The sequence below is a fragment of the Corythoichthys intestinalis genome, chromosome 20 (assembly GCF_030265065.1).
Source record: "Corythoichthys intestinalis isolate RoL2023-P3 chromosome 20, ASM3026506v1, whole genome shotgun sequence".
Classification (NCBI taxonomy): Eukaryota; Metazoa; Chordata; class Actinopteri; order Syngnathiformes; family Syngnathidae; genus Corythoichthys; species Corythoichthys intestinalis.
Window position 1 is genome coordinate 38,003,046 of NC_080414.1, and position 26,399 is coordinate 38,029,444.

Sequence of the window (26,399 nt, forward strand, 5' to 3'; positions counted from 1 at the left end):
TTTAAATCTGTATCAGGGTTGCTAATTTTGATGCGAAAAAAATTGAATTTCAGAATTTCAAAGCAAAAATTCAGCCGCAAACATTTCGTCAAATTATTAGTATCGGTGCAACACTACTAGAATCAATTGAACAATTTCCACGTGTCATCCGGTAAAACAAAATTACGATACGGTGGCAATTCTAACCCGACGGCGGCAGCACAGGACGTCCCAGAGAGGAGGATCCAAGCGTATCTGGTGGGACACCTGCGAGGACAAAGGTCAGAGGTCACAAAGTGCCCTCCCCGCCAGAAGAGATGGGTATTAATTATTGCTGTCAAAAATAGCGCGTTATTAACGCGTTAACGCAAATCAATTTTAACGGCGTCATTTTTTTTATCGCGCGATTAATGTTCATTGTGACCAAGTGGACTTGTAGTTTTTAATCAACTGTGGCCACTGGTAGCAACGTGAGAAAAAAAGTTGTAACCCAGAAACAAAACAATAGGCATGCCCCGCGCATGTGCTTGATCTTGCCTGTTCAATCGCTGTGAAAGAGTAGGCTGTTTGAGTTAAACGAAATGGAAACGAAAACAATTCTGAACGGAAAGTTCACGGAGAAGTCCAAGGTACAGCACGCGTTGGAGTAGACAAACACAGTCACGCTCACTGGAGATTACTGGACATCCCTCAGTAATGATAACTACCTCGGGGTGGGTCACAGCACATTATTTCGACCCACTGTGGGAACTTCAGTCGCATGCTTTGAATGTTATGAAGTTGTTGCAGCGCATTTCATGCAAGTAGCCAAAGACTGGAACATTGAACACAAAGTGGTCTAACTGACCACTGATGCAGGCAACTTGATTGCTGCGGCCAGACAACTTCCTTTTGAACACTTGCCATGCATCGCACACAGTGTGCACCGAGCAGTCACGGTTTCTGTACACAACAGCCCGTTTGACTGCGCATTGGCAAAATGCCGAAAAGTTGGACATTTCAAACACAGACCAGCAAATGCCGTGGAGCAAGAGCAGCAACAGCTAGCACACCATCAGAAGAAAGAGTCGCTCACACAGGAAGTGTCAACTAGATGGAATAGTACCCTGATCAAGCACGTCCAGCGGAATACGGGACATCTGAGAAACGCGTTGGCCCAACGCCCAAGCAATGTCGCCATGCCAACAGCTACTGAGCTGGAGAAAATGAGGAAGCTCAAAGCTGCCTTGGAGCAGTGCAGGTAACTCTTAGTTTGTCCATGTCATTTGCCTATCTGTTAATTTAATAATCAAAGTAGATATGTTTCAGAACAGTAATGTTAATGTGTGTGTGGGGGTGTGTGTTTGAGAGAGAGACAGAGAGAGAGAGAGAGAGACAGAGAGAGAGAGACAGAGAGACATATCCCTCCTCTCTCCCCATATACCACTGTAACTACTGATACCAGTGTGAGTGAGTGAGTGAGTGAGTGAGTGAGTGAGTGAGTGAGTGAGTGAGTGAGTGAGTGAGTGAGTGAGTGAGTGAGTGAGTGAGTGAGTGAGTGAGTGAGTGAGTGAGTGAGTGAGTGAGGGAGCTCTATGTGACTAACAACACTGAAAAGCTTCTTTATATTATTGCAGGTACGTGTCTGAACTTGTGTGAGATATTGCTTGAAATGTGAATGACTGCTCAAAGTGAGAATGGTACTGCGAAATATAACACCACATATTGTTTAAAAAAAAAATGCAGAAAGCAAGCCTATCCACTTTTCCATGTTGATAAGAGTATTAAAATAATTCAAGGGACATTTATAATAGATAAAAAGTTGTGATCAATGTGTGATTAATCGCAAGTTAACTATGACATTTGTGCGATTAATCGCGATCAAATATTTTAATCGCTTGACAGCACTAGTATTAATGTGTTACATTTACTTGAGTAACTTGAGTAAGAGTACCTGCCATACCACAGTTTATACTTTTACTTGAGTAGAAAGTATAAACTTGTTCTCGAGTCAATTTTTTGGATGACAACTTTGACTTGAGTAATATCATTTTGAAGTAACACTACTCTTACTTGAGTAAAGTTTTTGGCGGCTCTACTGATTACATTTAGTCTCGCACGCAAGACTATACTTCCTGATTCATTATATAGTACTGTCTTGCCAACCACAACTGTCCAATGTTCGAGACAATCAGGGAAAGAGGCAGGAGTTTCAGACATGACCAGAAAGCAACTATCTGCCTGAATACTTTGGAGGAATGCAACACGGTTCTTGTAGATAGAATAAAATAAAAGGGAAATTGACCTAAAATATACTTAATTTCCTTATTAAAGGGGAGCAAGGAACATCACTTTTTATGGCGAATTGACGTTTTCGCGAGTGTGACGAGAAGAGCCCTTGTCCAATCAGCAGCTGTATATTTTTTTGGAAGGTTCCTCAAATGAAATTGGTTTTGATTGAATCTTTCCCAGATTGATGTGTGGAATATATTCTTAGAAGATATATGGAACAATCAAACTGGCTTGCCAGGTTAGATTGTGATAAAAATAAATTAGAAGCAGTTCCAGTTACTTTAGCAGTCTTTTCAGAAAATATTTTTTTTACGTGTACTTGAGTAATATTTCAAAAGTTGCCTACAACTACTCTTAGTCAAGTCCAATTTTTGGCTACTCAAATGATTACCTTCTTTTCAAAATAAATCAGACTTTAATAGTAGTGACTCAGTACTTGAGTATTCTTTTTTCCAAATACATTACTTGTATTTGAGTGAATTATTTGGATGACTACTTTTACGTGAATAATATTATTTGAGGGAACGACACTCTTACTTGACTACAATTATTGGCTACCCTACCCACCTTTGCCCGGTGCGGTGAAAGCGCAGGTAAGACAGGAAGGCCGCCAGGACGAAGAAGATCAGCACGCTCTCCAGCAACATGAGCCGCGATTGGACGATCAGAGCGTTGTCTGTGAAGTGTCGGGCGCGTTCCAGGACGAGTAATTTTTAGCCGGCGCAATGCGGGCGCTTACCTAGCAAGAGTAGAAGCGCTGCTCCCGTTGCAGCCGCGCGCCCAAAGCCCAACTCCAGAGTCAGGCAATATGCCAGGGGGACGCATAGAGCGCCGCACGCAGCCGGTACTGCCCGCAGGCTCCACACGCTCACGCCGCATGGGTACTCTGGGGCAGACGCAAGCGGGCCATCGAAGGAGGTCATCCATCGTATGTGCTAATCGCACTCGTCGTCTTACCCGCTCCTATTCGGTTCCACGTGAAGTTTCCGTCAAATTCTCCCAGGTAGGCTGCAAAATATGTATGCACATATGGCCAGGGTTTGCCAGATGAAAAAGACCTTATCCAGCCTCAAATACTTATAAAGTCCGATTTCTTTTTAAAACAATGACATAAGCAGATGTGGTTAGAGTAGGCAAAAATTTGACTCAAGTAAGGGTAGGGGGACCTTGGCCCTTCTCCAGCTTTCCCCACGGGCTCCGTCCGGAGCAGAGCAGCAGATGACCACCGGTGCATCCGCAGCGGCTACACCCAGGCCTGCGCCCAAGGCTTCCGTGTCACTGCGGTGGCTTTCTACTCGACGGGGCCTGAGGCGCGGGGGAAGGGGGGCATTTTACCTCTGCTGAATGACCTGAACCGCTTTTTCGCAGGCTTTGAGGAACAAAAAAAAAAACACGCTTCCACAGAAAACACCAGCCCCGCCCCACGACCGACCACTGTTCCTGCCTGTTACCAGCGTGAAAAGAGTACTCACCAACATCAACCCTCACATGGCAACAGGCCCAGACAGTATCCCTGGGCGAGTCCTGAAGGACTACGCTGAGGAACTAAAGCACATTTTCACTGACATCCTCGCTCTATATCTACGATCCACAGATGAAGCAATCTGCTCTGACCTACACCCAGCCCTCACATTAGCAAACTGGACAAGCTAGGACTTAGCACCTCCCTCTGCAACTGGTTGCTGGACGTCTTCAGCAAGAGACTGCAAGCAGTACGTGTCGGCAACAACATTTCGAGCACCATCACCTTAAGCACAGGAGCCCCACAGGGCTGTGTTCTGAGCTCCATGCGCTTTACATATGACTGCAAAACAACCAACAGCATCAATTATTTGGTAGAGTATGTGGACGACACCACTCATGTGGGCCTCATTTCCAACGGCGACGAGACGCACTACAGGACTGAGTTGGAACTTTTGGCCACATGGTGCAGAGAAAACAACCTCCTCCTGAACGTCAACAAAAAAAAAGGAGATAGTTGTCAACTTCCAGAGAGGCCACAGCCAACACCTGCCACTGATCATTGATGGGGCTGCTGTAGAGAGTAACCAGTACAAAAGGCGTGTACATCGATGAGGGCCTCTCTTGGACCACTAACACCATGTCACTCGCCAAGAAAGCACAGCGGCACCTCTATTTCTTAAAGACCAAATGTGAAGTCAGGTTGGCCAACCATGTTTTTGAATGATATCAATGGCTAAACAATTATAAGCATATTTTCGTTATTTTTTTTAACGCAACCCTTCCAGATTCTTTGTTTAACCCATAGCAACACCCTTGACAACGAAAATGCTTTTCTTCCACAATCTTCGGAAATCTTCGGCAATCTTCGGAAATGACGTCACACCGAGAACTGCGAGGGAAGTCCGTCATACACCCAGTATTGTTGCATTGCTTCTCGGTAAGATGCCACGGCGGTGTGTGGCGATGTATTGTTCTCAATCTAAAGAAAAGTTGTATGAGTGGCTGAAGGATAGCAGGGCACGTAAATGGACATCTTTTTGTTCGCACAATGAATTTCACGCCATCATCGAGTCGTGTTCTCTGCTACAAGGACTTCGAAGATGCCTGCTTCCTCAACCGGTCTGCTTATGATCAAGGATTTGCAAAAAAGTAAGTGTGATTTTTGGATAGATGACTGATGACTTTGTCAAAGCAGAGCTGCCAACAGTTGTGGAACAGTGTAGTACATATGACAGCGCAGGGATGACGGCACGTGGACAGGTCCCGGAACATATTGTAATAGCCCGAATAGGGAAATAGAAAGGAGAGGAGTGAATGATGGCTTCCTTCACTTTATTGTGGCAACAGTTAAATAACAACAAAAACTAGGCCTGCAAGCAGGACTGAACGGGCCCTCGCAATCTAGCGCAACTCGGACTGTGTGCAGGTCAGGGTGGTGGCAGATCCTCCTCTCTAATCATCTCATTAGAACTTAACATGCTCGAAAGTCGCCTCTTACATTACCACACCCAAGAGATAAAAACCCCTATTGGAGAGACTACTACAAAAAAGGAGGTACTACTGAGCTGTGCAGCCAAGCCCTTATTCAAAACCAAAATTAAGCTTCTAACTGGGCCAATTCGACCAAGTGTGCCAAATATTGTGGCTCTATAAGCTGCCTGACTCTCTGGAAAAAAAATATTTCCTTTAAATGGCGAACAAAGGGTCGTCACGGCAACAGACAGACACGTGGACATGGGCCGTAAATAAGTATTTTAATAGGTCTTGAAACTAGAATGACCAAACTGAAAAGAACTGGACATGTATTGGAAAAACGAGTGACTTTCTATTGCCACTAGTTGGCGCTGTAGGGTTGATGCAAATGACCCCTACAAGGCCCTTCAGGGTAGGGATGGGCAATATGGCCTTAAACATGTATCACGATAAATGGAGCAGATTTATCTCGATAACGATAAATGACGATAAAGTCGTCCAAGCGGACTGTTATATAATTTGAAAATCTGAATCAATGCATGAAATACAGATTAACAGTTTCTTGTTGATTTAGTTACCAGCATTCAATTTGATATATTTAACAAATGTACATGCAGTCTAGACATTAGGTTTATACAAATGAATTGTAAACAATAAGAATTCAAGTATGAGCATTTATAACAGAGTGTATGGCTTGAACAATGTACATTGTCAAAATCGATATGCCTGTGCAAACATGTCATTGTAACACAAATGACTTGCAGCTCGAACAGTACACTTCAAAAAGACAATTTATTGTTAATGGCTGCTGTGACATAATTATTCAATACAAGTGTTTACTTTATGGTTTCAGGGTCTCCCCCCCAGTGCATTTTTTAATAAATGCACACATACATGAACCCCCAAACAGACAGACAGACAGACACACATTAAAGCTATATTGATCTTCTGCAAATGAAACACTTAAGATTTTATGATTGTTATGGCTCACTCAGCCTCGCCTTCACCTCCTCCTCACTGACTCTGCTGTGCACACCTGTCATCAATCACCACACCTGCCTTCACTTCACAATGCTACTACAAAAGACTGGTCTGCACGTCATTCAACGCCAGAGCTTCACCTAACCTCACATGGTAAAGTACAGGCCTCTCACGCAACCAAACTTTGACTTATTCATATCCCTTTTCTTCACAGCAACTCCAAGCCATCTCAGCCTTCCAACTCTGCAGTGCCTCCACCTCTCGTCATTCCTTTTTATTTTCTTGTTTATTAAACACGCCCTCGGGCTCCTCGTCACCTCTGCCTCCTCATTGCTGCGCTTTTGGGTCGAACATTCCAGCCACCGTAACAGTAAGCTCTGGCCAAAAGACCCAGCCAGCATGTCGCAGTCGGAGAGACCCACGACCCCCGACCCGCGTCGGACCCAGGAGCGGCTGTTGGCGCATCATTCTCGTGAGCTATCTGACGCAGCTGCTCTTTTCGCTGGATTGAGGGAGGACGTCCGGGCGGTGTCAGGTCTTCAACAGACGCAGGCGTCCGAACACAAGGCCCAGGTTAGCCAACTCACCCTTTTGGTCCAGTCCCTCACCGACCAGGTTGCTGCTCTCGGCGCCCGAATTTCTTCTCCTTCGGGGCCTCCAGCTGCTGTCCCTCCGCCGGACGCACCCCCCGCCCGGGAGCCCCACCTTGTTGCTCCGGCCCTGTATGATGGCTGTTTTTCGCTCTGCCGTGAATTCCTTATGCAGTGTGAGTACGTCTTTGAACTCCAACCAAGCATGTATTCAACTGCTCCTGCTCGCATAGCCTACATCGCTAACCTCACCACAGGGCAGGCCCGTCGGTGGGTTATGGCTAGCCGAGAGGGCTCTGCACCTTACATGCATGATTACACAGCGTTTATTAGGGAGTTCAGGTTGGTTTTCGATCATGAGGCCCCTGGGCAAGATGCTGATACTGCTCTTTCCACCCTCCAGCAGGGTTCTCTTTCCGTAGCTGAGTATGCCACAGAATTCCGTATCCTCGCAGCTCGCTGTCAATGGAATGAGCCTGCCCTGTTCAGTGCGTTCCGACGAGGTCTGACGGAGCCCATTAAGGACGCCTTGGTGGGTAGAGAGAGGCCTACCTCCTTGAACGGGCTCATCACACTCGCCATATCCCTCGACGAGCGACAACGTGAGCGTAGGCGAGAGAAGGCTCACCAGTGTCATAATGCAACCAGGCTACTTTCTTCACCTCCGGCGAGTCGTAGCCAGCCTTCTCGACTCTTCCCTGCCTCCTCAATACCTGCTGGTGAGGACGAGCCCATGCAGTTGGGAAGGGCTCGTTTGACTCCAGCGGAACGTGAACACCGGAGACTACAGGGACTCTGCATGTATTGTGCCACCGTTAGCCTTTCCTCTGGGTATCACCCGCAGACTAACGGACAGGCCGAACGGACTAACCAGAGCCTGGAGTCAGCCCTCCGCTGTGTGTCCGCTCTCCACCCGACCTCCTGGAGCAGGGACCTGTCATGGGTGGAATATTCCCTCAATGCCCTGACCTGCTCCGCCACTGGCAGGTCTCCATTCGAGGCCTCTCTGGGATACCAACCCCCATTGTTCTCAGTCCAGGAGACCGAGGCCTCTGTCCCCTCTATTCAAGCCCACCTTCGGCGTTGCCAACGAGTGTGGAGGGAAGTCCGCTCTGCCTTATTGCGTGCCAACATTCGCTCCTGCCGTGGGGCCAATCGCCACCGTACCCCTGCCCCGTTGTATCAGGCTGGGCAACGGGTTTACCTTTCCTCTGCTGACCTACCGCTACAAGTGTCATCCAAGAAGCTAGCTCCAAGGTATGTTGGTCCCTTCCCGATTGACAGTGTTCCGAGTCCCACAGCTGTTCGTCTGAAGCTCCCTGCCGCCATGAAGCAAGTGCATCCCGTGTTTCACGTCTCAAAAATCAAGCCTGTCTCTTCGAGCCCTCTCATGCCCTCTGCCCCAGCTCCACCGCCACCTCAGTTAGTTGACGGACATCCCCAATGGAAGGTCCGGCGTCTGCTGAAGGTCCGGCGCCGTGGTCGGGGTTTTCAATACCTGGCAGACTGGGAAGGTTACGGCCCAGAGGAACGTTGCTGGATCTCAAAGCGGCTCATCATGTGTCCCTCTCTCCTTCGAGATTTCTACGAGGCCAATCCTGAGGCCCCTGGTCGGCCGCCTGGGGGCGCCCCTCGGGGAGGGGGTACTGTTATGGCTCACTCAGCCTCGCCTTCACCTCCTCCTCACTGACTCTGCTGTGCACACCTGTCATCAATCACCACACCAGCCTTCACTTCACAATCAACAGCCTGCTACTACAAAAGACTGGTCTGCACGTCATTCAACGCCAGAGCTTCACCTAACCTCACATGGTAAAGTACAGGCCTCTCACGCAACCAAACTTTGACTTATTCATATCCCTTTTCTTCACAGCAACTCCAAGCCATCTCAGCCTTCCAACTCTGCAGTGCCTCCACCTCTCGTCATTCCTTTTTATTTTCTTGTTTATTAAACACGCCCTCGGGCTCCTCGTCACCTCTGCCTCCTCATTGCTGCGCTTTTGGGTCGAACATTCCAGCCACCGTAACAATGATAGCAATAATGACACAGAATTAAGCACATACAGAAAAATAGCTGGGGCCATTTGTGCTTTATGCTGAATGCTTTACCATCACAAAAGCTATCAGAGAAATCACACACAGTCAGATACAAAATAACGCGACATAGTAATTGCTAGATGCAGTCCATGCCCAATCCACTCATTAAATTCAGCCGTTTCGACAAGCTATCCGACTCCATCACGTTCATTTGTAGCGTTAGCCGCTAGCGTTAGCGGCTAGCGTTAGCCTGTGGCCTGGCTACCGGTAGAAAGCACTGAAAGCACCATCTCCGGAAATTGTGAGAACAAGGGAGGACAGCTGGTGAAAGCCCGTCTGGATGCCACCAAGAGTCTATTAAATGTCGGGTGAAAGTTTGGCGAGCCTCCCTTAAGCCACACTCCATCACGTTTTGCTTGTAGCATTAGCTGCTAGCGTTAGCTTACCGGGCTTCTGTTTGATTGGCTTCCTGATGATCACGTGACTCCCTACGTAAGTACATTCACTGCTTTCTTAAAGGGGAATGAGCATAGACGAACAACAGAGTCAAAGCGGGATGAAAAGACTATTTTCTTGTTTTATTAATTTACCGAATTTACCGACATGGTCAAAATTACGTCGGTCATCGTGAAGAATTTCGGTGACGGTAAATTTTCGGTTTACCGCCCAGCTCTACTTCAGGGTATGACTCTCAACAAGCACGGGAAGTTTGGCGCAGATATGTTGTATATCTGCCGAGTTATGACTGTTCAAAGTTTTTAGCGAGAAAAATTGTTGACTGTCATTTTCACTTTCCTGTTTGGACCCCTCCGCTTCAACGAAACTTCAATATTTTTCATCAGGCACCTGAAGACAGGTCTTTAGGCTTCCCTTATGCAGGTTTGAGGTAGATTGATTTTTTTCCCTTTAGAGGAGGAGTGTGTCCCGTAAAAAAGGGCATTTCCTGTTCCCACTAGGAGGCGCCAGGCACAAATGGTAAATTTTCAATCCAGTCCTGCTCAGGCTGGTATACCTCACACACATGCCAGATTTAAAATAGATTGAACGTTGTATGAGGGAGTTATCAGTCATTTTCCGAATTCGATGTTTTGACGAAAAAATGGCCGACTTTGGCACCCCGCCCATGTCAGGCCCGTGAATGAAAACACACCATTTTGATAACTTAAGATTTCATATGCCTCATGAACAGTCTCTCCAATTTTGAGAATGATCAAACTAATTCCCTAGGTGCCAAGGTGTAAAATGTGCACACTGTAAATCGATAAAAATTTCACATTCAATCCAAAATACCCGATTTCCTGTTGGGTTTGGAATATGCATGCAAGAGACTTTTTGGAGCAGTTTTGTACAAGGTATCGACTCTCCGAATTTCATCCCTCTACGTTGAAAAAACCTAAATGGAGAGGCCTTTTTGAAAATTTCAAGGGGGCGCCACTGAGCCATTTTGTTACATGTTTTCGTAACGTTGCAAGATTATTGAACGTTACGCAAAACCGCATTTATATCCAAATTTTTGTGAGTTTTCGTGCATGTTCAAGCCTCTAAATGTAAACTCCTACTGTGAACCGATAAAAATTTCACATTCGATCAAAAATACCCGATTTCCTGTTGGATTTGGAATACGGGTGCAAGAGACTTTTTGGAGCAGTTTTGCATAAGGTATCTACTCCCCAAATTTCCTCGCTCTATGTTGAAAAAACCCAATAGGAAAGGCCTTTTTTAAAACTTCTTTCTGTCGCCACTAGTTGGCACTGTAGAGTTGATGCAAATGACCCCTACAAGAACCTTCAGGGTATGACACTCAACAAACACGGGAAGTTTGGCGCAGATATGTTGTATATCTACCGAGTTATGACTGTTCAAAATTTTTGGCGAGACAAATTGTTGACGGTCATTTTCACTTCCAGTTTGGACCTCTCCGCTTCTACAAAACCTCAATATTTTTCATTAGGCACCTGAACACATGTCTTGAGGCTCCCCTGAAACAGGTTTGAGGTCAATAGATTTTTTTCCCTTGGAGGAGGAGCCTGTCTCGTAAAGAAGGCCATTTCCTGTTCCCACTAGGGGGCGCCAGGCCTAATGGGTAATATTTCAATGCAGTCGTGTTCAGGCTGGGATATCTCATATACTTGCTATAAATGACAAAGATTGAACGTTGTATCATGGAGTTTTTAATCATTTTCTGAATTTGGTGTTTTGCCCAAAAATGGCCGACTTTGGGACCACGCCCAGGTCAGACCCTTGAATGAAAACTCACCATTTTGAAAACTTAAGATCTCATATGTCTCCTGAATAGTCTGACCAAGTTTGAAGACGATCCAACTATTTTCTTCAGCGACAAGGTCTCAAATGTAAATCGATAAAATTTCACATTTGATCCAAAATTTCTGACTTCCTGTTGGATTTGGAATATAGGTGCAAGAGACTTTTTGGAGCAGTTTTACACAATGTATCGACTCACCAAATTTCATCGTTCTACGTTGAAAAAACCTAATAGGAGAGGCCTTTTTGAAAATTTCAAGGGGGCGCCACTGAGCCTTTTTGTTAATTTTTTTCAAAGATTATCAAAATTTACGCAAAGTTGAACATATGTACAAATTTTGGTGAGTTTTCGTGCATGTTCAAGCCTCCAAATGTGAACTCCAACTGTGAACCGAAAAAATTTCACATTCGATCCAAAATACCCGATTTCCTGTTGGATTTGGAATATGGGTGCAAGAGGCTTTTTTGAGCAGTTAGGCATAAGGTATCTACTCCCCAAATTTCCTCGCTCTATGTTGAAAAAACCCAATAGGAAAGACCTTTTTTAAAACTTCTTTCTGTCGCCACTAGTTGGCACTGTAGAGTTGATGTAAATGACCCCTACAAGAACCTTCAGGGTATGACTCTCAACAAACACGGGAAGTTTGGCGCAGATATGTTGTATATCTGCCGAGTTACGACTGTTCAAAGTTTTTGGCGAGACAAATTGTTGACGGTCATTTTCACTTCCAGTTTGGACCCCTCCGCTTCTACAAAACCTCAATATTTTTCATTAGGCACCTGAACACATGTCTTGAGGCTCCCCTGAAACAGGTTTGAGGTCAATAGATTTTTTTCCCTTGGAGGAGGAGCCTGTCTCGTAAAGAAGGCCATTTCCTGTTCCCACTAGGGGGCGCCAGGCCTAATGGGTAATATTTCAATGCAGTCGTGTTCAGGCTGGGATATCTCATATACTTGCTATAAATGACAAAGATTGAACGTTGTATCACGGAGTTTTTAATCATTTTCTGAATTTGGTGTTTTGGCCAAAAATGGCCGACTTTGGGACCACGCCCAGGTCAAACCCTTGAATGAAAACACACCATTTTGAAAACTTAAGATCTCATATGTCTCCTGAATAGTCTGACCAATTTTGAAGACGATCCAACTATTTCCTTCAGCGACAAGGTCTCAAATGTAAATCGATAAAATTTCACATTTGATCCAAAATTTCCGGCTTCCTGTTGGGTTTGGAATATGGGTGCAAGAGACTTTTTGGAGCAGTTTTGCACAATGTATCGACGCGCCAAATTTCATTGTTCTACGTTGAAAAAACCTAATAGGAGAGGCCTTTTTGACAATTTCAAGGGGGCGCCACTGAGCGATTTTGTTAATTTTTTTTGTAGATTATCAAAATTTACGCAAAGTTGCATGTATGTGCAAATTTTGGTAAGTTTTCGTGCATGTTCAGGCCTCCAAATGTAAACTCCAACTGTGAACCGATAAAAATTTCACATTTGATCCAAAATACCCGATTTCCTGTTGGATTTGGAATATGGGTGCAAGAGGCTTTTTTGAACAGTGAGGCATAAGGCATCTACTCCCCAAATTTCATTGCTCTACGTTGAAAACCTGAGAGGAGAGGCCTTTTTGAAAATTTTAAGGGTCAAGGGGGCGCCACTGAGCCATTTTTTGACATTTTTTCAAAACGACACACGATTATCGAAATTTACGCGAAGCCGCACGTATGTGCAAATTTTGGTGACTTTTCGTGCATGTTCAGGCCTCCAAATTGGCCATTTTCATTTGCCATGAAAAAAGAAGAATAATAACTAGCCCTGCAAGCAGGACTGACGGGCCCTCGCGTATGGCGCAACTCGGACGTCAAACAAAGTCGGAGGGCAGGCAGGTCGGGGCGGTGGCAGTCGACAACAGACAGATATCCAGGCAGATATATTGCATGTTCTTACCGGAGTATAAGTCGCATTTGTGGGTGAAATTTACTTGATAAAATCCAACAAATAGAACAGATATGTCATCTTGAAAGGCAATTTAATATAAAGATACAATAGAGAACAACATGCTGAATAAATGTACAGTGTACAGTGCATAAACAACGAAATGCGAATATACTGTCCTCACCAGGACGCTACCGCTCGGTCCTGGCTATAGACAGCGAACTCCAAAAAGACAATTCTGGATGTCCGCATAATTTGTTGAATCAATTTGGTCCTCGATAGCAAACAGGTTCACATCACCGTAAATAAATGATAATTACGTACTATTACAGCAATAATGTAACAGATTAGCATGCGTTCGCTAGCATTAGCACACCATTCAAACAACCACACAACTGGCTGTAAGTGTCCGCTCGCGGGTGGAAAACACACAACAACAGAAAAGATGATACACGCAGGCGTTGCCTCTGTAGAGATATTTTAAAGGCATAAACAATGAACGTAGGTTCGCAGCCGTCTTTCTCTCTCGCTAACTAGTCCACTCACTCACTCACTCACTCACTCACTCACTCACTCACTCACTCACTCACTCACTCACTCACTCACTCACTCACTCACTCACTCACTCACTCACTCACTCACTCACTCACTCACTCACTCACTCAGAGCTACGTGGCTGTCTGTCTTCTTCTGGTGTGCGAGCGCTTATTCACGTAAACAAGTGCGAGTGCGCTCCCAGGTGGGCGTGAAAGCGCCACAAACTAAATGCATCCATTTCAATATAAAAAAGTCAATTATACAATTGAACATACATTGCCAAAGGCAGAACGCGAACGTGGCCATAGCTATTCACAGTTATTCAGATAACTATAGCATGCTAACAAGTTTACAAAACCATCAGTCCAAAACACTAAAATAACACGGGAAATTATATCATAATGTGTTAATAATTTCACTCACCAGGGGGCACCAGGCCTAATGGTTTTGTAAACCTGTTAGCATGCTATAGTAATCTGAATAACTGTTAATAGCTATGGCCACGTTCGCGTTCTGCCTTTGGCAATGTATGTTCAATTGTATAATTGACTTTTTTATATTGAAATGGATGCATTTAGTTTGTGGCGCTTTCACGCCCAACTGGGAGCGCACTCGTTATTATTATTTTTCATGGCAAATGAAAATGGCCATAGCTATTAAGAGTTATTCAGATAACTATAGCATGCTAACAAGTTTACAAAACCATTAGTCCAAAACACCTAAATAACATGGGAAATGTTATCATAATGTGTTAATAATTTCACACATAAGTCACTGCTGAGTATAAGTCGCACCCCAAACCAAAATATGAAGAAAAAAAAACACGTCTTATAGTCGGAAAAATACAGTAGTCTTTTACTGAATTGTATTGTCAAAAATAAGACACATTTGCTCCCCTGCCCAGGAAAGGGCCGTGAATGAAATGTCACCATTTTGATAACCTAACATCTCATATGTGTCATGAACATTCATTCATTCATTCATTTTCCATGCCGCTTTTCCTCACGAGGGTCGCGGAGGTGCTGGAGCCTATCCCAGCTAACTCGGGGCAGTAGGCAGGGGACACCCTGAACTGGTTGCCAGCCAATTGCAGGGCACAAGGAGACATACAACCATTCACGCGCACACTCATACCTACGGATAATTTAGAGTGCTCAATCAGCCTACCATGCATGTTTTTGGGATGTCTGACCAATTTTGAGAAGCATTCAACTTACTGCTTCGGCGTAATGGTCTCAAACGAGCATGCAGGTTTTTGACAAAAATGCAAGATTCAATCCATAATACCCGATTTCCTGTTGGGTTTGGAATATGGGTGCAAGAGACTTTTTGGAACAGTTTTGCACAACATATCCACTCCCCAAATTTCATCACTCTACGTCGAAAAAAACTAATAGGACAGGCCTTTTTTAAAAATCGAAGGGGGCGCCACTGAGCCATTTTATTACATCTTTTGGCAATGTTGCTAAATTCATGAAATCTACATGAAGCCACATGTATGTGCACATTTTGGTGAGTTTTCGAGCATGTTCAGACCTTGAAATTTGCCATTTTGAGAGAAAATGCCGAGGGTCTTTTCACTTTCCTGTTTGGATACTGCAACATCAACGAAAACTCAATATTTTTCATCAGATACCTAAAGACATGTCTTAAGGCTCCCCTGATGCAGGTTTGAGATCAATTGATGTTTTTCACCAGGAGGAGGAGCCTTTTTCGTAAAAAAGGGTGTTTCCTCTTCCCACAAGGGGGCGCCAGGCCTAATGGAAAATATTTCAATGCAGTCGTGTTCAGGTTAAGACACCTTACATGCATGCCAAATATGAAAAAGATTGGACCTTGTATCAGGAAGTTATTAATCATTTACTGAAATTGGCGCGTTGCCAAAAAAACACCCGACTTTGGTACCCCGCCCAGGTCAGGCCCGTGGACGAAAACTCACCATTTTCACAACTTAGTATCTCATATGTCTCATGAACACTTACACCAATTTTGAGGAAGATCCAACGTACTGGCTCGGCACAACGGTCTGAAACGTGCATGCTGGTTTTCGCCCAAAATGCTATGTTTTTCAACATTCAATCCAGAATATCCCATTTCCTGTTGGGTTTGGAATATGGGTGCTTTAGACTTTTTGAAGCGGTTCTGGACAACGTATCCACTCCCCAAATTTCATCGCCCTACGTTGAAATACATCAAAGCAAAGGGCATTTTGAAAATTGCAAGGGGGCGCCACTGAGCCATTTTTCTATTTTTTTTGTAAACGTTGCCAAATTGTCGAAATTTTCGCGAAGCCGGATGTATGTGCAAATTTTGGTGAGTTTTTGAGCATGTTCAGGCCTTCAAATTGGCCATTTTCATTTGCCATGAAAAAAAAATAATAATAACTAGCCCTGCAAGCAGGACTGACGGGCCCTCGCGTATGGCGCAACTCGGACGTCAAACAAAGTCGGAGGGCAGGCAGGTCGGGGCGGTGGCAGTCGACAACAGACAGATATCCAGGCAGATATATTGCATGTCTGAATGTTCAGAATTAGTGGGGAGAGAAAATGGCGACGGTCATGATGACTTTCTTATCGGACCCCTCTGCTTTAACAAAACAAAAGTGTTTATTAGGCACCTGAACACGGTCATTATGACTTTCCTATTGGACCCCTCTGCTTTAAGGAAACAAAAGTCTTACCCGAGTATAAGTCGCATTTGTGGGTGAAATTTACTTGATAAAATCCAACACATAGAACAGATATGTCATCTTGAAAGGCAATTTAATATAAAGATACAATAGAGAACAACATGCTGAATAAATGTACAGTGTACAGTGCATAAACAACGAAATGCGAATATACTGTCCTCACCAGGACGCTACCGCTCGGTCCTGGCTATAGACAGCGAACTCCAAAAAGACAATTCTGGATGTCCGCATAATTTGTTGAATCAATTTGGTCCTCGATAGCAAACAGGTTCACATCACCGTAAATAAATGATAATTACGTACTATTACAGCAATAATGTAACAGATTAGCATGCGTTCGCTAGCATTAGCACACCATTCAAACAACCACACAACTGGCTGTAAGTGTCCGCTCGCGGGTGGAAAACACACAACAACAGAAAAGATGATACACGCAGGCGTTGCCTCTGTAGAGATATTTTAAAGGCATAAACAATGAACGTAGGTTCGCAGCCGTCTTTCTCTCTCGCTAACTAGTCCACTCACTCACTCACTCACTCACTCACTCACTCACTCACTCACTCACTCACTCACTCACTCACTCACTCACTCACTCACTCACTCACTCACTCACTCACTCACTCACTCACTCACTCACTCACTCACTCACTCACTCACTCACTCACTCACTCACTCACTCACTCGCTCACTCACTCACTCAGAGCTACGTGGCTGTCTGTCTTCTTCTGGTGTGCGAGCGCTTATTCACGTAAACAAGTGCGAGGGCGCTCCCAGGTGGGCGTGAAAGCGCCACAAACTAAATGCATCCATTTCAATATAAAAAAGTCAATTATACAATTGAACATACATTGCCAAAGGCAGAACGCGAACGTGGCCATAGCTATTAACAGTTATTCAGATAACTATAGCATGCTAACAAGTTTACAAAACCATCAGTCCAAAACACCAAAATAACACGGGAAATTATATCATAATGTGTTAATAATTTCACTCACCAGGGGGCACCAGGCCTAATGGTTTTGTAAACCTGTTAGCATGCTATAGTAATCTGAATAACTGTTAATAGCTATGGCCACGTTCGCGTTCTGCCTTTGGCAATGTATGTTCAATTGTATAATTGACTTTTTTATATTGAAATGGATGCATTTAGTTTGTGGCGCTTTCACGCCCAACTGGGAGCGCACTCGTTATTATTATTTTTTCATGGCAAATGAAAATGGCCATAGCTATTAAGAGTTATTCAGATAACTATAGCATGCTAACAAGTTTACAAAACCATTAGTCCAAAACACCTAAATAACATGGGAAATGTTATCATAATGTGTTAATAATTTCACACATAAGTCACTGCTGAGTATAAGTCGCACCCCAAACCAAAATATGAAGAAAAAAAAACACGACTTATAGTCGGAAAAATACAGTAGTCTTTTACTGAATTGTATTGTCAAAAATAAGACACATTCGCTCCCCTGCCCAGGAAAGGGCCGTGAATGAAATGTCACCATTTTGATAACCTAACATCTCATATGTGTCATGAACATTCATTCATTCATTCATTTTCCATGCCGCTTTTCCTCACGAGGGTCGCGGAGGTGCTGGAGCCTATCCCAGCTAACTCGGGGCAGTAGGCAGGGGACACCCTGAACTGGTTGCCAGCCAATTGCAGGGCACAAGGAGACATACAACCATTCACGCGCACACTCATACCTACGGACAATTTAGAGTGCTCAATCAGCCTACCATGCATGTTTTTGGGATGTCTGACCAATTTTGAGAAGCATTCAACTTACTGCTTCGGCGTAATGGTCTCAAACGTGCATGCAGGTTTTTGACAAAAATGCAAGATTCAATCCATAATACCCGATTTCCTGTTGGGTTTGGAATATGGGTGCAAGAGACTTTTTGGAGCAGTTTTGCACAACGTATCCACTCCCCAAATTTCATCACTCTACGTCGAAAAAAACTAATAGGACAGGCCTTTTTTAAAAATTGAAGGGGGCGCCACTGAGCCATTTTATTACATCTTTTGGCAATGTTGCTAAATTCATGAAATCTACATGAAGGCACATGTATGTGCACATTTTGGTGAGTTTTCGAGCATGTTCAGACCTTGAAATTTGCCATTTTGAGAGAAAATGCCGAGGGTCTTTTCACTTTCCTGTTTGGATACTGCAACATCAACGAAAACTCAATATTTTTCATCAGATACCTAAAGACATGTCTTAAGGCTCCCCTGATGCAGGTTTGAGATCAATTGATGTTTTTCACCAGGAGGAGGAGCCTTTTTAGTAAAAAAGGGTGTTTCCTCTTCCCACAAGGGGGCGCCAGGCCTAATGGAAAATATTTCAATGCAGTCGTGTTCAGGTTAAGACACCTTACATGCATGCCAAATATGAAAAAGATTGGACCTTGTATCAGGAAGTTATTAATCATTTACTGAAATTGGCGCGTTGCCAAAAAAACACCCGACTTTGGTACCCCGCCCAGGTCAGGCCCGTGGACGAAAACTCACCATTTTCACAACTTAGTATCTCATATGTCTCATGAACACTTACACCAATTTTGAGGAAGATCCAACGTACTGGCTCGGCGCAACGGTCTGAAACGTGCATGCTGGTTTTCGCCCAAAATGCTATGTTTTTCAACATTCAATCCAGAATATCCCATTTCCTGTTGGGTTTGGAATATGGGTGCTTTAGACTTTTTGAAGCGGTTCTGGACAACGTATCCACTCCCCAAATTTCATCGCCCTACGTTGAAATACATCAAAGCAAAGGGCATTTTGAAAATTGCAAGGGGGCGCCACTGAGCCATTTTTTTATTTTTTTTGTAAACGTTGCCAAATTGTCGAAATTTTCGCGAAGCCGGATGTATGTGCAAATTTTGGTGAGTTTTTGAGCATGTTCAGGCCTTCAAATTGGCCATTTTCATTTGCCATGAAAAAAAAAAAATAATAATAATAACTAGGCCTGCAAGCAGGACTGAACGGGCCCTCGCAATCTAGCGCAACTCGGACGTCACGCAACTCGGACTGTGTGCAGGTCAGGGTGGTGGCAGATCCTCCTCTCTCATCATCTCATTAGAACCTAACATGCTCGAAAGTCGCCTATTTACATTCCCACACCCAAGAGATAAAAACCCCTATTGGAGAGAGTACTACAAAAAAGGAGCCACTACTGAGCTGTGCAGCCAAGCCCTTATTCAAAACCAAAATTAATCTTCTAACTGGGCCAATTCGACCAAGTGTGCCAAATATTGTGGCTATATAAGCTGCCTGAGTCTTTGAAAAAAAATATTTCCTTTAAATGGCGAATAAAGGGTTGTCACGGCAACAGACAGAGACACGTGGACATGGGCCGTAAATAAGTATTACAATAGGTCTTCAAACTACAATGACCAACCTGAAAAGAACTGGACATGTATTGGAAAAACGAGTGACTTTCTATTGCCACTAGTTGGCGCTGTAGGGTTGATGCAAATGACCCCTACAAGGCCCTTCAGGGCATGACTCTCAACAAGCACGGGAAGTTTGGCGCAGATATGTTGTATATCTGCCGAGTTATGACTGTTCAAAGTTTTTGGAGAGAAAAATTGTTGACAGTCATTTTCACTTTCCTGTTTGGACCCCTCCGCTTCAACGAAACTTCAATATTTTTCATCAGGCACCTGAAGACAGGTCTTAAGGCTACCCTTATGCAGGTTTGAGGTCAACAGATTTTTTTTCCTTGGAGGACGAACCTGTCTCGTAAAAAAAGGCATTTTCTGTTCTCACTAGGGGGCGCTAGGCCTAATGGGTAATATTTCAATGCACTCGTGTTAAGGGTGGGATGTCGCACATACATGCCAGATATGAAAAAGATTGAACGTTGTGTGAAGGAACTATTAGTCATTTACTGAATTTGTCATTTTGCCGAAAAAATGGCCGACTTTGGCACCCCGCCCAGGTCAGGCCCGTGAATGAAAACACACCATTTTGATAACTTAAGATTTCATATGCCTCATGAACAGTCTCGCCAATTTTGAGAATGATCAAACTAATTCCCTAGGTGCCAAGGTGTAAAATGTGCACACTGTAAATCGATAAAAAATTCGCATTCAAACCAAAATACCCGATTTCCTGTTGGGTTTGGAATACGCATGCAAGAGACTTTTTGGAGCAGTTTTGTACAAGGTATCGACTCACCGAATTTCATCCCTCTACGTAGAAAAAACCTAAATGGAGAGGCCTTTTTGAAAATTTCAAGGGGGCGCCACTGAGCCATTTTGTTACATGTTTTCGTAACGTTGCAAGATTATTGAACGTTATGGAAAGCCGCATTTATGTCCAAATTTTTGTGAGTTTTCGTGCATGTTGAAGCTTCCAAATGTAAACTCCTACTGTGAACCGATAAAAATTTCACATTCGATTCAAAATACCCGATTTCCTGTTGGATTTGGAATACGGGTGCAAGAGACTTTTTGGAGCAGTTTTGCATAAGGTATCTACTCCCCAAATTTCCTCGCTCTATGTTGAAAAAACCCAATAGGAAAGGCCTTTTTTAAAACTTCTTTCTGTCGCCACTAGTTGGCACTGTAGAGTTGATGCAAATGACCCCTACAAGAACCTTCAGGGTATGACTCTCAACAAACACGGAAAGTTTGGCGCAGATATGTTGCATATCTGCCGAGTTATGACTGTTCAAAATTTTTGGCGAGACAAATTGTTGACGGTCATTTTCACTTCCAGTTTGGACCTCTCCGCTTCAACGAAACCTCAATATTTTTCATCAGGGACCTGAACACATGTCTTGAGGCTCCCCTGAAACAGGTTTGAGGTCAATAGATTTTTTTCCCTTGGAGGAGGAGCCTGTCTCGTAAAGAAGGCCATTTCCTGTTCCCACTAGGGGGCGCCAGGCCTAATGGGTAATATTTCAATGCAGTCGTGTTCAGGCTGGGATATCTCATATACATGCTAGAAATGAAAAAGATTGAACGTTGTATCACGGAGTTTTTAATCATTTTCTGAATTTGGTATTTTGCCCAAAAATGGCCGACTTTGGGACCACGCCCAGGCCAGACCCTTGAATGAAAACACACCATTTTGAAAACTTAAGATCTCATATGTCTCCTGAATAGTCTGGCCAATTTTGAAGACGATCCAACTATTTTCTTCAGCGACAAGGTCTCAAATGTAAATCGATAAAATTTCACATTTGATCCAAAATTTCCGGCTTCCTGTTGGGTTTGGAATATGGGTGCAAGAGACTTTTTGGAGCAGTTTTGCACAATGTATCGACTCGCCAAATTTCATCGTTCTACGTTGAAAAAACCTAATAGGAAAGGCCTTTTTGAAAATTTCAAGGGGGCGCCACTGAGCCATTTTGTTAAATTTTTTTGTAGATTATCAAAATTTACGCAAAGTTGAATGTATGTGCAAATTTTGGTGAGTTTTCGTGCATGTTCAAGCCTCCAAACGTAAACTCCAACTGTGAACCGAAAAAATTTCACATTCGATCCAAAATACCCGATTTCCTGTTGGATTTGGAATATGGGTGCAAGAGGCTTTTTTGAGCAGTTAGGCATAAGGTATCTACTCCCCAAATTTCATTGCTCTACGTTGAAAACCTGAGAGGAGAGGCCTTTTTGAAAATTTTAAGGGTCAAGGGGGCGCCACTGAGCCATTTTTTGACATTTTTTCAAAACGACGCAAGATTATCGAAATTTACGCGAATCTGCACGTATGTGCAAATTTTGGTGACTTTTCGTGCATGTTCAGGCCTCCAAATTGGCCATTTTCATTTGCCATGAAGAAAGAAGAATAATAATAATAATAATAATAATAATAATAATCCTTTGCATTACAATAGGGCCTTCGCACGCCTAGTGCTCGGGCCCTAATAATCCTTCGAAGAACAATAGGGCCTCGCACGCTGAGAGTGCTCGGGCCCTAACTAGCCCTGCAAGCAGGACTGAACGGGCCCTCGCGTATGGCGCAACTCGGACGTCAAACAAAGTCGAAGGGCAGGCAGGTCGGGGCGGTGGCAGTCGACAACAGACAGATATCCAGGCAGATATATTGCATGTCTGAATGTTCAGAATTAGTGGGGAGAGAAAATGGCGACGGTCATTATGACTTTCCTATGGGACCCCTCTGCTTTAACAAAACAAAATTGTTTATTAGGCACCTGAACACGGTCATTATGACTTTCCTTTTGGACCCCTCTGCTTTAACGAAACAAAATTGTTGATCAGGCACCTGAACACATGTCTTAAGGCTCCGCTGATTCAGGTTTGAGGTCAATTGATTTTTGACCCTGAGAAGCAGGAGCCTTTCTATTTAATTAAAAGTGTGTTTCCTGTTCCCACTAGGGGGCGCCAGGCGTAATGAGTAATATTTCAATAAAGTCATGTGCAGGCTGAAATACTTCACATTCATGCCAAATATGAAAAAGATTGCACCTTCAATCAGGAAGTTATTACCGTATTTTTGGGACTACAAGTCGCACCTGAGTATAAGTCGCACAAGCCAGAAAATGCCCAACAAAGAGAAAAAAAACATATATAAGTCTTACCGGAGTATAAGTCGCAATTTTGGGGGAAATGTACTTGATAAAATCCAACACATAGAACAGATATGTCATCTTGAAAGGCAGTTTAATATAAAAATACAATAGAGAACAACATGCTGAATAAATCTACAGTGTACAGTGCATAAACAACGAAATGCGAATATACTGTCCTCACCAGGACGCTACCGCTCGGTCCTGGCTATATACAGCGAACTCCAAAAAGACAATGCTGGACGTCCGCATAATTTGTTGAATCAATTTGGTCCTCGATAGCAAACAGGTTCACATCAACGTAAATAAATGATAATTAGGTACTATTGCAGCAATAACATAACAGATTAGCATGCGTTCGCTAGCATTAGCACACCATTCAAACAACCACACAACTGGCTGTAAGTGTCCGCTCGCGGGTGGAAAACACACAACAACAACAGAAAAGATGATACACGCAGGCGTTGCCTCTGTAGAGATATTTTAAAAGCATAAACAATGAACGTAGCTTCGCAGCCGTCTTTCCCTCTCGCTAACTCGCCCACTCACTCACTCACTCACTCACTCACTCACTCACTCACTCACTCACTCACTCACTCACTCACTCACTCACTCACTCACTCACTCAGAGCTACGTAGCTGTCTGTCTTCTTCTGGTGTGCGAGCGCTCTTCTTCACGTAAACAAGTGCGAGTGCGCTCCCAGGTGGGCGTGAAAGCGCCACAAACTAAATGCATCCATTTCAATTTAAAAAAGTCAATTATACAATTGAACATACATTGCCAAAGGCAGAACGCGAACGTGGCCATAGCTATTAAGAGTTATTCAGATAACTATAGCATGCTAACAAGTTTACAAAACCATTAGTCCAAAACACCAAAATAACATGGGAAATTTTATCATAATGTGTTAATAATTTCACACATAAGTCGCTGCTGAGTATAAGTCGCACCCCAAAGCAAAATATGAAAAAAACCGCGACTTATAGTCATTTACTGAATTGTATTGTCAAAAATAAGACACATTTGCTCCCCTGGCCAGGAAAGGGCCGTGAATGAAATGTCACCATTTTGATAACCTAACATCTCATATGTGTCAATAATAGTCTGACCAATTTTGAGGAGCATTCAACTTACTGCCTCGGCGTAATGGTGTCAAACGTGCATGCTGGTTTTAGACAAAAATGCCATGTTGTGCAAGATTCAATCCCTAATACCCGATTTCCTGTTGGGTTTGGAATATGGGTGCAAGAGACTTTTTGGAGCAGTTTTGCACAACGTATCCACTCCCCAAATTTCATCACTCTACGTCGAAAAAAACTAATAGGACAGGCCTTTTTTAAAAATTGAAGGGGGCGCCACTGAGCCATTTTATGACATCTTTTGGCAATGTTGCTAAATTCATGAAATTTACATGAAGCCGCATGTATGTGCAAATTTAGGTGAGTTTTCGAGCATGTTCAGACCTGGAAATTGGCCATTTTGTGACAAAATGCCGAGGGTCTTTTCACTTTCCTGTTTGGGTACTGCTACATCAACGAAAACTCAATATTTTTCATCATATACCTAAAGACATGTCTTAAGGCTCCCCTGATGCAGGTTTGAGGTCAATTGATGTTTTTCACCAGGAGGAGGAGCCTTTCTCGTAAAAATGGGTGTTTCCTCTTCCCACAAGGGGGCGCCAGGGCTAATGGAAAATATTTCAATGCAGTCGTGTTCAGGTTAAGACACCTTACACGCATGCCAAATATGAAAAAGATTGGACCTTGTATCAGGAAGTTATTAATCATTTACTGAAATTGGCGCGTTGCCAAAAAAACACCCGACTTTGGTACCCCGCCCAGGTTAGGCCCGTGGACGAAAACTCACCATTTTCACAACTTAATATCTCATATGTCTCATGAAGACGTACACCGATTTTGAGGAAGATCCAACGTACTGGCTCGGCGCAATGGTCTGAAACGTGCATGCTGGTTTTCGCCCAAAATGCTATGTTTTTCAACATTCAATGCAAAATATCCGATTTCCTGTTGGGTTTGGAATATGGGTGCTGCAGACTTTTTGAAGCGTCTCTGGACAACGTATCCACTCCCCAAATTTCATCGCTCTACGTTGAAAAACATCAAAGCAAAGGGCATTTTTAAAATTTCAAGGGGGCGCCACTGAGCCATTTTTTGATTTTTTTAAAAAACGTTGCTAAATTTTCGAAATTTTCGCGAAGCCGGATGTATATGCAAAATTTGGTGAGTTTTTGAGCATGTTCAGGCCTTCAAATTGGCCATTTTCATTTGCCATGAAAAAAAAAAAATAATAATAATAATAATAATAATAATAATAATAATCCTTCGAAGAACAATAGGGCCTCGCACGCTGAGAGTGCTCGGGCCCTAACTAGGCCTGCAAGCAGGACTGAACGGGCCCTCGCAATCTAGCGCAACTCGGACGTCACGCAACTCGGACTGTGTGCAGGTCAGGGTGGTGGCAGATCCTCCTCTCTAATCATCTCATTAGAACCTAACATGCTCGAAAGTCGCCTATATACATTCCCACACCCAAGAGATAAAAAACCCTATTGGAGAGAGTACTACAAAAAAGGAGCCACTACTGAGCTGTGCAGCCAAGCCCTTATTCAAAACCAAAATTAATCTTCTAACTGGGCCAATTCGACCAAGTGTGCCAAATATTGTGGCTCTATAAGCTGCCTGAGTCTCTGAAATTTTTTTTTCCCTTTAAATGGCGAACAAAGGGTCGTCACGGCAACAGACAGAGACACGTGGACATGGGCCGTAAATAAGTATTTTAATAGGTCTTGAAACTACAATGCCCAAACTGAAAAGAACTGGACATGTATTGGAAAAACGAGTGACTTTCTATTGCCACTAGTTGGCGCTGTAGGTTTGATGCAAATGACCCCTACAAGGCCCTTCAGGGTATGACTCTCAACAAGCACGGGAAGTTTGGCGCAGATATGTTGTATATCTGCCGAGTTACGACTGTTCAAAGTTTTTGGAGAGAAAAATTGTTTACAGTCATTTTCACTTTCCTGTTTGGACCCCTCCGCTTCAACGAAACTTCAATATTTTTCATCAGGCACCTGAAGACAGGTCTTAAGGCTTCCCTTATGCAGGTTTGTGGTAGATTGATTTTTTCCCTTTAGAGGAGGAGTGTGTCCCGTAAAAAAGGGCATTTCCTGTTCCCACTAGGAGGCGCCAGGCACAAATGGTAAATTTTCAATCCAGTCGTGCTCAGGCTTGTATACCTCACACACATGCCAGATTTAAAATAGATTGAACGTTGTATGAGGGAGTTATCAGTCATTTTCCGAATTCGGTATTTTGCCGAAAAAATGGCCGACTTTGGCACCCCGCCCAGGTCAGGCCCGTGAATGAAAACACACCATTTTAATAACTTAAGATTTCATATGCCTCATGAACAGTCTCGCCAATTTTGAGAATGATCAAACTAATTCCCTAGGTGCCAAGGTGTAAAATGTGCACACTGTAAATCGATAAAAATTTCACTTTCAATCCAAAATACCCGATTTCCTGTTGGGTTTGGAATACGCATGCAAGAGACTTTTTGGAGCAGTTTTGTACAAGGTATCGACTCACCGAATTTCATCCCACTACGTTGAAAAAACCT

At 43.7% G+C, this 26,399-nt stretch overlaps 1 protein-coding gene across 6 annotated transcripts in view; it reads right to left on the reverse strand.

Annotated features, from left to right (window-relative positions):
- pomt1 (protein-O-mannosyltransferase 1) overlaps window positions 1-26,399 on the reverse strand; it is an 89,979-nt gene that overhangs the window by 31,184 nt on the left and 32,396 nt on the right. For 5 of the 6 annotated variants that reach the window (XM_057824926.1, XM_057824929.1, XM_057824925.1 and 2 more), the window contains 4 exons: window positions 3,208-3,258; window positions 2,990-3,136; window positions 2,818-2,926; window positions 187-246 (listed from right to left, as the gene is read on the reverse strand). In XM_057824926.1, coding sequence (XP_057680909.1) covers window positions 187-246; window positions 2,818-2,926; window positions 2,990-3,136; window positions 3,208-3,258 — 367 coding nt within the window. Of the gene's footprint in view, window positions 1-186; window positions 247-2,817; window positions 2,927-2,989; window positions 6,195-8,434; window positions 9,592-26,399 lie in introns of those variants that run through there. The other variant, XM_057824930.1, reaches the window with a different exon arrangement.